This window comes from Zonotrichia albicollis, chromosome 13, assembly GCF_047830755.1.
Source record: "Zonotrichia albicollis isolate bZonAlb1 chromosome 13, bZonAlb1.hap1, whole genome shotgun sequence".
Classification (NCBI taxonomy): Eukaryota; Metazoa; Chordata; class Aves; order Passeriformes; family Passerellidae; genus Zonotrichia; species Zonotrichia albicollis.
In genome coordinates this window covers 15909802-15924342 of record NC_133831.1, presented here as the reverse complement: position 1 = coordinate 15924342, position 14541 = coordinate 15909802, and the positions used below count along the sequence as shown (strand labels likewise).

General features: G+C 42.7%; 1 protein-coding gene across 5 annotated transcripts in view; it reads right to left on the bottom strand.

The window, feature by feature from the left end:
- Positions 1–14541, bottom strand: part of ANKRD27 (ankyrin repeat domain 27) — a 56372-nt gene that overhangs the window by 30050 nt on the left and 11781 nt on the right. For 2 of the 5 annotated variants that reach the window (XM_005490067.4, XM_074551112.1), the window contains exons 2-8: positions 4253–4383; positions 3177–3287; positions 2371–2527; positions 714–868; positions 350–409; positions 203–256; positions 52–117 (exon numbers count right to left, since the gene is read on the bottom strand). In XM_005490067.4, the coding sequence (XP_005490124.2) occupies positions 52–117; positions 203–256; positions 350–409; positions 714–868; positions 2371–2527; positions 3177–3287; positions 4253–4354 (705 nt within the window). In that variant the 5' untranslated portion in view covers positions 4355–4383. Of the gene's footprint in view, positions 1–51; positions 118–202; positions 257–349; positions 410–713; positions 869–2370; positions 2528–3176; positions 3288–4252; positions 4384–14157; positions 14378–14541 lie in introns of those variants that run through there. The other 3 variants (XM_014269191.3, XM_014269190.3, XM_074551113.1) reach the window with 3 other exon arrangements.

The window sequence follows — 14541 nt, the reverse complement described above, 5'->3', positions numbered from 1 at the left end:
TTAAATGCCTTAGATGAGTATCAGTAGTATGGAGCAATCAAAGAAACTTACCTCACTTGCCTCAATCGTCCCCACATACTTGAAGATTAGGTCATAAATAGCATGATGGATATACATCTGTAGGAACAACCCAGTATTTTAGGCATGAAAGGGAGAATTAAAAACAGCTAGCTAATTATTTTCCTTCATTTCAGATGCTTACTTCAACTGCTTGTTTGATCAGATTCATCTGCTCTTCTTGCTTTGCAAGCATCTTCTAGAAAAGCAAAGCCATAAACAGCAAGAGAAAGTCAGATAATTTACTGCCTAAGTAACACTGGACTATGCATTTAGGGGAGTAAGTCTTTACCAAGTGCGAATCTCTCAAAAGATGCTGCAGACATTTGGTATAAAGTGCATTGACAGAATCCTAGAAGAGAGAAAAGATAAAAGCCTTCAGGTTAATGGGACTTGAAGGAGCAAAGCCTAAATAAGCAATGTAAGTTCTTCCCTGTCTCAGAAGTGTACAGTATGGTAAGAGTTTCAGCAATAATAATTGCATTTACTAACAGTCCAGATCGTGAAATACCTAAATGTAAATTACCACTTCTCCCTCCTCCCCTTTCACAGCTCTAGGCTGCTCTGACACAGAAAAGCTCAATAAGGCAAAGATAACAGCACCAGTGCAGCTAATTATATTTAGCAAATTAGACATCAGGAAGGAAGACACTGACTATGTAGTGGCGCAGGCTTTTCCTCTCGTGCTCTTTAAATGTTCTATAGAAAGATGCTATGTATTTATCAAATCTCTCACAGTGCCTTCCCAAGAACACTCTAACATCTTCAATGTTCTTAAGAGAATAGGAGTTTGATGAAGCTGTAGATTCACCTAAAATAAAAGCCAAGAATTAATACACAGGCTTAATAAATGTATGCATTTTGTCCCTACATATACAGCCAGCTTGTGTACACTGAAACATGAATTCAGCTGACTGCACCTTTAACTAGAGGTATTGCTTTTAATTAAAAGAATTTAAGGAGTCACATTTGAGCAGGCTCCCCTATATTTTATGTCAAGTGTTTATTTGGAATAGCTAACACAGATTTCACTTTTTTTTTTTTTACACTGGGATAATTTCTTACCACATGCACTCAGCTTATGAGTTGTGCAAGTCAAGCTTGAAAGTAGAAGAAAAGCACATTACAGTGTTGACAGAGTGGCCGTGCAGGAAGTCAGGGTGCTTTAAGTGAGCTGCAAAAATCCCATCGTGGACTTTTACATAAGCTATTCTTTATTTAGACATGCTTTCTCTGAATGGGAGAGCAAAGTCACATGAAGCAACATTAAAGCAAATCCACTTTTTTTCCTGACTAAAACAACTGAATCCCTCACTTAGAAATTATGCTGTTTTTCCAAAAAGTATTTCTAGGCAAATCTTTCATCTTCAATCAAAGGCAGCCAGCTAATAAGAGGCTTAAATCATTATTTTCAAATTACTTTTGAAATTAGAAACTCATTCACTTCTGAAAGACTGTGATATGACTATATTACATAATGGCTATAAAGAGTATCACATGAATAATTTTTGACATATACATTAACACAGAATTTAAGGCTATAAGAATTGGCAGTGGGGTTGTTTTGTTTTTCTAAAGCCTTCCATACTTCCCTCACAATACTACTTTCACACTACCCTAGTACTACTTCTCTTTGCATTCACTTCTTTTAAATATTTTTATTTATTTAGGAAGACTAATGTTTTTACTTCAGAAAAAGCTGAAGCTTCTAAGCTTCTTAAGGAGCTTCTGTTGTTAATTAGTAAACATGGATTGTTATACAAGTTCACAAGGACATGCTGTTAACATTCACAGTATTGACTGCAGTCTTGAAAAGAGTCACAGCCTTTAGGAGCACTTTTAGTGCAGGACAAAAATTGAGACATTCAACTTCATAAACTGGGCCACCATCAGCAGGTTGCTACCTAACTCTGCCAGACAACTTTTATCCCCCTGCAAAGTGATCATGAAAGAATTTACCTCTCCAGTTATTTGTGCATCCACCTTGCATCTCAAGACACACATTTAGGATTAAATCCCTTTTTTAAGCAGTCAGCAATAAATTGAGCACAGCTAAGAAAAATCATGCTGGATTAAGTATTCCACAGATAATTCTTAATTCTACAGGATTTATGCCCCAGTCTCAGCACCAGTTTTGCTGGGAGCAACTTGGCATTTCTGTGCAGCAGCACACCAAAATCTGGCCCAGCAAGCTCATAAAGGCCAAGGGCTTTTAACCAAGCCAACACTTGCCAGAATGAACATATTTATTAAACACAAACACTAATTGGCTCACTGTGCCAAGGCAGCCACCAAACTGACACCAATACATACTTGAGTTTTCTGTTTTCTCCAATGGATGAGCTATGCACAATATACTAAAGCTTTCTTCTTTTTCATTGTAAAAGGTTTCCTCAAAGAGAACAGGTACTGAGAGAGTGTAATTAAAACCAGCTCCTAGAATGATGAGGTTGCCTTGAATGAAGATCTCCTGAAACAAGACAAAGCAGAACAAGTGTGAAAGTGCCAGAAAAAAAGGTGCTCTTTGGCTTCTGCCTTGCATAGTCACATTTCAAAGGGGGAGAAGAGAAATTTGCAAGGTGAGAAAGCTCCAAATTGGAGAAATTTCACATTTTCATGCTGTGTTGACACTGAAACAAAGGCTCCTTCATTGGGCAGTGGCTGGCTGAACCTTGCTTACAGCTACTCTTTTACAAGTCTAGTGCTGGAGGAGGTTTCAGACAATCACCAAGGTCTTGTTTGCAGATTTTAGAGCACTTTTAGCAGAAAGGAAATTAAAAAAAACCCAGCAGCTTAAGAACAGGACTTAATCCCAGCCTGAAAAAAAAATACCTCACACCTTGTGTGCCTTTCTCACACCTGGCTTTCCTTTCCCAGCAGCTCCAGTGAGGGCAGGAACAGGAAAATCCTGATGGCAGCCTGCAAACTATCTCTAGTGCAAGCTGTATGCCCAAGTTCTCAGACTGTACTGTAAAATTAGAAATGAAAACCCTGGATCCTATGCAGTGTCAGCCCTGCTGGCCTTGTCTGTACCCATCAGTTCACACAATCACTCACAGCAGCAGTGAATCACTTCCTGGAGTGTCCCCAAGCCACATTCAGATATCAAACAGAAATACCTTTCCATTTAAGGTTTGAAAATTTTCTTCCAGAGGCTTCAGCACATAAGATTCAAACTGGCAGGTAGAAAGACTGTTGCTTGAAAGGCTTCCTTTGCATGGAACTAGCACCTAAAAGAAGGTAAATCATGTTTAAGAGGGAAATGTGTATTCCCAGCTATTTATCAATACCTTTTGTCCTTACAAGGCAAGCAATTAAATCAGGCTTTTAAATATTTACAGTAAACACATAGGAACTATAGTGCTTTTATTTTAAAAAAAAAAGAGAGGTTATCACTAGACACACAGCCTGATAATTAATCCAGAAATCTCACTTAGTAACTTATCTGGAAAAGGCTGACATGCAACTGAAGCAAATAATACTAAGGGAAGTAAACGAAATCTTTAGTTACTTAGCACCAGTCACAAATAATTTAAAATCACAACAGATGACTAAAAATTAAGCAGCTAATAAAAAAGTGAAGTATATTTTCAAACTCAAATAAAAATCCATCAGAAAAAGGTCTAGGATAAATATCTTGGGTTTAGGCCAGCAGATTGGCAATTTGGGGCAAATTCCTAATTAGAAAGAAACAAATTTTATCAAAAGGTGACAATAACTTCCATGTTTAATGGAGTCTCTACACACTTAAATGTGAATGAAAATTAATTGCAAAACACTCAGATTAGCAAATATTAAGGACTGAAGTTTTTATTCCAGGTCAGTTTAATAACTTTATTTTGCCATGTAAAATGCTGTCAAATGAGTAACTGCTTGTCCACCAGGCATCTCAAAAGGTCAATCTCATTTAAGTTATAAACTTGTGGGAGAATATGTAACTTTAGTTCATAGAAAAGAAAATAAGGTTCCTGTAGAGTTCAGAAACAACACCAACCTTAGCTTTTTACTACCTTGCAATATATCAAGAGGTCCATATTAGTAAATAAAGTGCAGCTGAAACTAAAAATGGTTCTGCTTCATTTCCAAGTTTTGTAGGCTTGAAATAATCTTTACATGTTTCATAGCAGACATAAAATATAAGTTCAAACAGCTACTATTCACCAAGCAGCTTTTAAATGTACTTTTTCATACTTACAATACCATGGAGTTCTGCAACTTTGCTGCATAGGTCAGGACGGCGCTTCTGAATGGCCAAATAAAAGGGATTTTTCAAGATATCTTCATCATACATAGCCATATGGACTTCAGATATTCCAAGGAGATGTTCTAGAATAGATATGGAGAATGGCTGATGTATCATACGTGGTATCTGTTAAAACACAGTATTTGGGAATACCTAGGGGCAGTTTGATTATCCTTGTACAAAAGGGACAAGCAGTTTCAGGCCTTGATGTAAGCAGCCAATGGCATTGCTAAACTATGATAAGTTATTCAGACAGAGTATTTTTCATGGTTATACATTTCCAATCACACAGTTATCCTCAATGTCTCCTTAGGCCTTCCAGGTATTGGAGTCTAACTGTGAATATCAGAGAGAAGTTAAGATCAAAATTATTACCCCTTTGATATATAAACTAACTTCTCCTGCTGAGATCTAAAGCCAAGAGACAAATTAACAGCCTTTTCACAGCAGATTCTACCGCACCACAGGACATTGATGCTTTTGCACTGTGTTCATGTAAGTCTTAAAATTCACCTGTATAAGGATTGCTCACACACACCAATGAGACACCCAGAGAGTGTAACAGAAACCCTCATGTAAGGCAATCCTCAACTTTCCAGGCAAAGTTAGAGAGGCACACCAAGGAGATATGAATATCCATGCCTCAATTAAAAAGCCAGCGTGAAATTTATCATAATTTGTGGTCATCTCTACTCCCATGAAAAGACTCTCAGTGACTTGAGGTCAGGCTGTAAGTAACATTTGGCTAAACAGCGCAAAAAATCAACTGGAGAGTGAAACTCCAACCTGTAAACATTGGAAATGCTGTCACTAGGTGTCACAGTGCCCTGGAGAAGATGATCCCTAAGGAATCAGACCTTCACCTCCTTGCTTCCTCAATTTCAAGTCTCTGTAACACGTCACACACAAGGGCAGGAAAAACTCTAACAGGTCCCTCCTAGAATAACTTCAGAATTTTTTTTTAACAATTGAGATTAACAGGCATACAAATGCTTAAATAACAAGCTTATCCTATCTTTCTCCTCATGCAGGTCTCCTTAGTAATCAACAGAAGTTGAATTTCCTTACACAATTTCAGCTGTATATAGCAAGAAAGGGTGAGCACAGCTAGAGACTTTAATTTGAGCACACCACCCTTACAGAATCAGTATCCCCCATTTCCTCCAATGCAGAATTATTCTCAGCACATCATTTGCTCAGTGTGAGCTCACTGTTCAAGGGGGTGGAAAAACATACACCCAATTCCCATGGATTCCAGACTGCCTTTGAGTTTCAGCCATGCTACCAGCTGATCTGCAGCCTGCTAACTGAGCTGGGCTCTGGTCCCTCCCCTGACCAGGCACAGGCAGAGTCCCCTTAAAGAGTTAAACACAAACATCACCAGTTAAAGTAGAAATCAATTCCACTATAAATTTATCACCAATTACCTACAGCTTGGACAACCTCAGCCTGAACCACTGAAGTCTGGCAGTGGCAGGTATGTGCCTTAAGCAGCTTTCCTGCACAATTCCAGACAAAATGGTCCCTCTGCTTTCAAAGCATACAGTAACACAAAGAGCTTCCATGAAAGATTTCTTATCCAGGGCTCCCATATCAGCACAGCCATACAGTTTGTTAATACAGTGAGGAAGAAAATGTTTGCTCATTAACATCTTCAGAACACCAACCAAGTTGAGTAATTAAAGACTGTGAACCTAGAAAAAGTCCAGCTTATTATGGGCTCAACGCCAGCAATCTGCATTTGAAGCCCCAAAACCACCCATGTCCTGGGCTCATCCCCCTGCATGGGCAGCAGGTCAAGGGAGGGGAATCTGTCCCTGTGCCCTGCTCAGGTGAGATTCCTCCTGCAGAGCTGCCTCCAGGCCTGGGCTCCCAGCACAGGGACATGGAGCTGCTGCAGCAAGTCCAGAGGAGGGGCACAAAGATGCTCCAAGGGCTGAGAGAGGTGGGGGGTTCAGCCTGGAGAAGAGAAGGCTCCAGGGTGACCTTGCTGCACACTCCAGTACCTAAACGAGCTGTAGGGAGACTTCAGACAAGGGACTGAAGTGACAGGACAAGGGCAAGAGCTTCCCACTAAAAGAGGGTGATTTGTGTTAAATGCACAGAAGAAATTCTTCCCTGTGAGGGTGCTGAGGCCCTGGCACAGAAGCTGCGGCTGCCCCACCCCTGGAGTGTCCAAGGCCAGGCTGGATAGCTCTGGTAGAAGGTGTGGAACAACACAACCAGGAGTGGAATGAGATGGGCTTTAACGTCCCTTCCAACTCACACCAACCAATTCTATAGTCCCTGATCTGTCCTGCCACAGTGTCTGGGTAAACCAGATGATCACCAGTAATCCCACCACATGATTACTATGAAGGTTTTCTTTCTTTCAAGTCCAAGCTGTGGCTCCTTCCTCAGCCAGTGCAGAGGGAAGAGAAGAGACAGCACAAGCCCTGTCCAGGTCTGCTGCAGGAACAGATTGCTGATCCACACTACAGCAGGGCTGAGACTTCATGGGCAGGACAGTTAGCTACAGAAAACCTGCCTGCTGAACATCTGGCTAGGCCACAACTCCAACTAAGTCTGAATGACTGCAGCTTGCAGTCCAAACAAGTGACAAATTAGTATATACACTGAATTGTTTTCAGTTATAAGTCAAGCACTGAGCAGGGCTGTATGTACACACATGTGCAACCTGCACAATAGTTTGCCACAGCAAGACTTGAGAATCCTACATGGGGTTTTTTTGGGATGGTTTTGGATGTTCCTGTCCTCATCACAGCAGATAAACTGGCTTGAAGTAAGAAACACAAAGGAGCCCTGTAGGCAGAATCCCATCCATGGAAGGCAGTGATGCTTATAACCAAAACTGCATGAAGCAGGTAAGGATTTTTTTTCCCCCACAGGTGGATCAAGCTTTCAGTGAAGGGCATTTTTTCCCACATCTAAGAAGTAGGCCTTTAACTGAAGAAAACAGGCTCAGGTTACATATCAGGAACAGCTTTCAAAAGGGAAGGTAAGTACATGGTTTACATTGCTGGGCAAAGCTATCAAGTCTCTCATGTTGTAAATCTCCAAGAATGTGTCACACAAGCACCTACTAGAGGTGATAGTGGACATAAAGCTGGGAGGGTGAATGATTTGGCCTTTTGAGACACTTTCCAAAGCAAGCTTTCATTAATGCAGCTGTCCCACTGGGGCAGTTTCATCTGCCTTTAGCTTGGTGAATTTGTGTATCTGTCCAAGCAGCAGATGATGAGACTGCTGAGATCCTCCCCAAGACAGCAATGGAGAAGCTGTTAGCACACCACACACTGCCAGGGGAAAGGAAAAGGCATATTGACACAAGGAGGCAACCAAGCATCAGACTGCAGTGCTAAAACTGCAAAGCACAAATGTCTCCAACAGCTTTATTGCCAGTCTTTCAGCCTAACAAATCTTCAAGTCCAGGACTTCTTCCCATAGCAGGAGGGGAAGAGAACACATACCATAAATCCTCCTCATCATCAAAAAAAACCCCAACCAACATTTAAAGTAACACTTCATTCCTTGGCATAAAAGGTATAAGAAATTAATGTGAGGAGAAGCTCCCACAGAAAGCCTGACCTCATTAAGCTTGCTGACCTCTTAAAACACTTTCTGTATCTGAAAAAAAATTAAAACATGAACAACTGGAGTGCTTTAAGAATCATTAAAGATGGACCATCATAGGAAGAGCTTGAAGATTATAATCTTAAATTTCCAGTTCACGAGTTACACACCACAAGCAACTTAGTGATGTGCAGCCACAGATTGTTAGCTGCAGCCACAGATTCTTTTACTACAAAACTACTGACAGGGCTGAATCACTTGGAACTCCAGCAAGGAGTGAAAAGAAACTGCACTCAAACATTGAATTCTGGCATTTCAGTTACTGTAAAGCCCCTAAGGTGCCCTAGATGTGCTCCACCCCAGGAAGGAAGGTAAATTTCTAGTTTGTCACCCTCCTTTAGCAGAGCAGATGGGAGCTCTGCACTGCTCCTCACATGTTCTGCACAGCAGGAAACAACCCCCGCTGGCCACACTGGTACTGTTTTGAGAATCACAACTTTAATTTCCTTCCCTTTTCCCCTCCCTTGCCCCTGCAGCTGTTCAGTGTCTTGTTAGGGGTTAGGCATCACGTCAGATTGAAATGTGGCTATGAACAACAACAGGTGCCATACTTATTACCCCAAGCAGTTTAGTTACTGTATTCACTTAGCCCTCCATCACCTTCCCACAGCATTCTCCAGAGAAACAGAAGTGTGGATGTAGAAACAATTTAAGTCATCAAGAAAAACCATACCAAAGGAATTTAGTCTACAGATTCAAGAGAGTACATTAAAGCTTCCCCAAAGCTCAGGCACTTTTTTGAGATTAAGCCAATTTCTTTCCACCCCAAAAGTTAAATGCATCTGAAAATACTGGCTAATGCATTGCTATAATTCTAGGAACACATTAGAATTCTCCATTAGGAGTTTGTTGGCAGAACACAACACCCAGCTTCAACATAATTTAACTTGGGGGTGATACAGATTTACTGTTGTAGCTGCACCTTGGACAGCTTTAGCTTTACAGTAAAAACAGAAAATGCACAAAGCCTTATATACGTTACCAGACCTGATTAATGCTCAACAGAATGCTCATTAAAACTATCAGCTATATGCACTATGAAGTTTACCAGATTCTATCATGCTGAGCAGTAAAGCAATACTCAAGCACTAATGTTACATAAAAGGTTTAAACAGAATCACTTCAGTGTATGGCTTCATGCCTGTAAACACAGAAATAGCTCAAATTGCTGGAAGAACAAGCTAGCTGGATCAGACAATCTAATAAGCATTATGTTACAGTTTAAAAAAGAACTATAATCATAATCTTACAACAGACTGATCCTTTCTAGATCAAAAGCAGAGTGATAATTCTAATAATATAAATATGGCACAAAGGAGAGTTCAAGTGAAAAACGTGGAACCTAAGCATGTCCCTGTTTTCTCTAAAACACTGAAGTGAGGCCTAATTACCTTTGGCAGTGAAAACAGTGAATAGGAATAAATTCTGACAGTTCATTTTCTCATTGATGGTGTTTTCCTTTAGAGATGGACAAGTGAGGAACCTCTTCCAGAGCTTGCAAGTTTCAGTTCCTTTTAAGAAGTACTTTGAAATTTAGACAAACAGCCATCAAAGTGGATGATGTCATTGTATTTGCATTGTTACTTAGCAGTTACCTCCTGTCCACATTCAACTTGTACAACTACTTACTCAAACCTCAGCCTCATCATCTTCTGCTACAGCCCCACTAAAGACTAAACAGAACATTCTGCAGAGAAAACATCTTTCATAACAGCATGAGGAATGATGTATACAAACACTACATAGTCAATGCTGAGCAGCACAATATTCTATGTTTTCACCATGGCATTTTAATAATAATTTAGCAGAACAAAGTAAAAACAGCTACTAAAATCAGTAAAAATTATTAGCCAAGTTCAGTAACCCCAGCTGTCTCCAGGACAGCAAGTTGGGATGTTGCACTGGGACACTAACACCAAGTACCTCAGTGTCCTCTCCACATATATCCAGCTTCAAGGGAGCAGAATGCCAAGCTCTCCAAAAACCTTCAAAACCAGATCCAATAGCATGGCAAGAAGCATAAATCCATTCAATTTTATTGTATCAATATTGTCAAGTTTCATATGATAACACCAACTTCACCTTAGCTCCCAACAGCTACAACAGGAACAACTAAGGCTTTGTAAATGAGGACCAACTCATTACCTAACTAAAAATTTTTTATCTCAGAGTAGCAGATAAATACAATACAAACTTTATCAGAAATGTATCATTCTAGCAAACTACACAGCTCTACAAAAAAAAAAAAACCCACAAAAGTAGAAGGAAGCAATTGTTCCTCAGTTCTAAGTTAAGGGATTTTTTTAACAGAAGCGCTTCCCCCACACACCTTAAGAGCACCACTTGGTAGAAGGAACAGCCAAAGGTAAGCATATCTTACAGCTCTTGACAAGCAAACAGGAATTTAACAGTGGAATTTAAACAGACTCAGTCCAAAAACTCAAGTTACCACTTCAGTTCCTGTTTTACAGCACTATTATTTCTTGGTTACTTTGCTTCTGGGCAAAAGTTACAACCTGAACTTTAGCCCTACATCAACACTCACCTCAAAGTAAAAACAGAAGACAATTTCTTTTTCTGAGCATTTGAAAACTAAAGGATGAGCACTGAGCATCCTGCGAAAAACACCTGATACATTCCAGTATGCCTTGCTCACCACGAGGGAATAAATAAGTAAATCTATTCCTACCCCTTCTAGATTCAGGTTCAGCTTGTACTTCTGTGAAACAGAGGTATACAAGAGTAGCACCTTTGAATGATCAGCTTATAGAGTGGTGAAATTACATCAGTCAGCTCAAGGCTTACTAGCAACCAGTGAAAAACTAAGTTTTGTTATCCCACAACATCAGCCTGACAGCAATGGAACAGTGTGGAAAGGAGGGATCATGAGCATTCCAGGAAGATGCTAATTTCTCTCAGCATCTCCCTCCCAGGCACACATTTCTTCCACTGCAGGGTTAAGAGCTGGCACAGGATCTCTCATGGCTTGGGTTTTGCCTCTACCCAAGGGCTCCCAAGCCTTTTCTAAGCCTGGCAGCTCCGGCCCTGCTACCACTGCTCCAGGTCCTTGGACAGGCCTGAGCACACAGGGTTGTACCAGATCCTTGTGCAGCTTCTCATGAGCCCCATCTCCAACTGAATTCTCACTTGTGAGAAGTGATGAGAAGGTTCACCCTTTACATTTTAGCAGTGCATTTGCACTATTGTTTGACATGGGCACATCCTTACTTGTCCCAGACCTGGGGGCTTGAGTCTCCCCCATCACTTGTTCCTTTTCTCCAGAGGAAGCACATTTCAATGTGTGTGCATCCTTCAACAGCCAAGCTTCCCAATTCCACCCAGTTACCCCAACACATTCCAACACACCTTGCTTGTCATTAGCCAAGCATCAGGAAGCAGCTGCATCCTCTTTTCACAAGAGGGCAGACCCTAGATTCCCAATTCTCACAGGTTTATAAGTCCACCAGAGTGGCTGCAAAGAAGTTTCACTCCTTGACTCCACTGCTGCAGCCACATTACATTCTCCAATGGGCAGCCCTGAGCTGCTCCAAGCAAGCCCTAGAACAAAGTGCAAGTGCTGTTCAATGAACCACCAACAGTTACAAGGAACATTAGAGGGAGAACATTAACAACAAACACAAAGTTCCCATAGGAGCTTCTCAAACAAGGATGCTTCCTTCAAACACCAGTGAGCTGTATTAATGTCACCTCCTCCTCAGGCTCTCAGAGGTTTCAGTACTTTGGTCCTTCCCTCTCCTTCATTGGTGGGGGGCAGGGGGTAAATTCTTATGGAGTTGAAATACACAGAGGTTTACTTAAGACAAATGTTTTATTTATTTAGGCACCAGTGCAAGGGTTAGAAGGCTGGAAAACAATTTAGCAGGTACGCTCTAACAACCAAAATAAACTATTTTAACCACTACTGGTGTTATAAATACTACACAATGCAACACGTAACAGCCTAAGCTAATTAAGAGCTTCCCGAAAGTAAACATCATGATACAGAAGTATCAGCCTAACATTCCCCCAAAATATAAATTAAGATTCTTCATATGGATCAAATCCCCTCACCTCTACAAGCAAAAAGCAAACCACAGAATTCAAAGATTTCACAATTTATCAGTGATCAGGGAGAGAGAAGGGGTTGATGTCACATTTTATTTTCACTGTATTTCATCCTTACTTTCCTTCTTCAAACTTTACCAAGCCATAGCTTAGTATACTTAGTATATGAGCTTACTCTAAAAGCAAGTCCCTCAGACAAGGCTTACCAATCATTAAAGCAAAATAAACCTGCATTTACCTAAAATTCTACTTTAAAGTATTAAATGAGACTATAACATTTAATTAGTGATGTTCAAGATGCACCACAGAATACTTTGCAAACAGCTTTAAGAGTACTGCACAGGAAGAATATGATCATTAACATCTAGTGCAAGAAAGCCTTGCCACAGAACCAGGAAATACATTTTTTCTATTGCTCATTATGCTGCTTCCTAAGTCAGTTCTAAGGATTTTTACCTCCATCCTAATAGTTTTCCCAGGACAGTATTTTTGCTAGTCAGCATCTTGTTTGAAAGCAGTATCAAGATTTGGATTTTCAGAACATCATGCCTGACTGATAAACAACTGAATTTTAAGAGTTCCCACAATCTAAGCAAGTTGTATAACTGCATGCAGCTGAACTTAAATTAGAAGTAATCTAAATAACAGGCTCTTCCCACATGACATACCTAAAGATGTACATAGGTATTACTTGATACAGATTATGACTGCTGCTACCTTCAGATTTAAATAGTCACATGTTTCTGAACCCATCTTCCCTCTCTCCCCTACCCAGACACATCTGCAGAAGTGGCTTCCAGATTCTCACATAACTTTAGTGCTCTGTGGCAGACTTTAAAAATAGCTAAGACAGACACACAAATATGCATAATTTAGTCAGCAATAAGCTTAACACTTATGTCACATAGGACTCCAGCTTCAAACCCAGACCTAATCCTTTTTCCACCTGACAATGATTAGGCAATTACAAGACTTCACTTACAATCAGCTCAAAATCATCCTGTGTTTTTTTATTCCTACAAAGAACAGGCATGACTGATTTGTTTCTTCTAGGCTAACAACATGCAAATTGGCAGAGCTACTCAGTTTAGTTGGTAGTAACTAGACAATCTGCACAAAGTTAAGAGGCATTTCTTCCTCAGGTAGTAAGTAACCTGCAGCAGAAGCTACATAGGCTTTGCAACTAGGGCCAAAATTAAAGCAAGATAAAACAAACAAAAAAAACCCCCAGCGAGTGGAGTCCAAGCTACCAAAATCCAGAGAGAGGAACACAAGCTAGACAAGACTCTTCAAGCTAGGCTCAGCAGCACAAAGCCAGTCTGCCTGGACTCTGTTCCTCTCAGCAAATTATCTTGCTCACAACACACACTGCCCTGCAAAGGCAGCGATAAAAGATAAGGGATTGGGTCATGCTCCCTTCTTGTGGGACTCTTGTGGCTTCACAGTTTTTTCAGGCCACTGTAGCATCACAAAACCACTCAGCTCCCAACAACTGCCGGGGCATATGTGGTAGCATATGTTGTGGCAAGCAAGCTCTCCAGAAGCGCACTTGAGCAGGCACACCAGGTGCCAGGCACAGCAGAGCTCAGGGCACCGAGCAGCACTCACATCACCTCCATCCCGCTGGCTGCACACCGAGCACGGCCTAGCGCCCATCGGGGCTCACCGTGCCGTACCCAGCACACTGCCGAGGGCAGCCGGCGGAGCATCGCTGCTGACAGTGACATCTGCGGTGTGTCCTGAGATCCCTGCTGTGCCATGGCCTGACTTGAGCTAACTGCAGGTGCCCCGGACCGCACACCGGCCCTTCCTGCGGATGACGACAGCAGCGAGCTCCTTGCCCGGCCGGGTCCCGGCGGGTCTGCGACACACGGGACACCGGGGGTCCGGGCAAGGCCGACCCGCCGTGCACAGCGGGGCTCAACGCGGCGAGGACCGACCCTGCCGCGGCAGTCACTGACCAGGCCATGTGTCCGCACGGCCCGACCCCGCCGCACTCCGGCCCGGGCAAAGGCCGAGCACGGCCCCGCCACCGCCCAGGCCGCGGCCGAGCAACCCCCGGGGCACGGCACGGCGGGCCGGGAGCGCTCCCCGCTCCCATCCCGGCGGGACGGTCCCAGCGGGAGCCGCAGGCTGCCCGGGGCTGGAGCGCTACTCACACCGACACCATCGCCTCCCAGCTCCCCGGCCGCAGAGCTACTGCCGCCCGCCACCCCGCCGCTCCGCGCCCCGGCCAAGCCCTACCGGGGTCCAGGGCGGGCCCGGCGCGGCTACACGAAGCCAATGGCTGGGCAGAGGCGGGAGGGAGCGGGCGAAGAGCCGGGAGCACGGCGGGATCACTGCCTACGGAGGCGGAGCCTGCGAGGGCTTATAGGGCCGGGCCGGGCGCTCCCCCCATGTGACGGCGCGGGCGCCCAGCTGGGGCGAGTTAAGTGGCGGCGGCGGGGACCGCCGGCTGCCCGGCTGCCGCTCCCCAGAGCTTTAGCCTTGGCTTTTTTGATTTCTTATTTTTTTCTCTTCCATCCTCGGCGTTGGGCACTTTT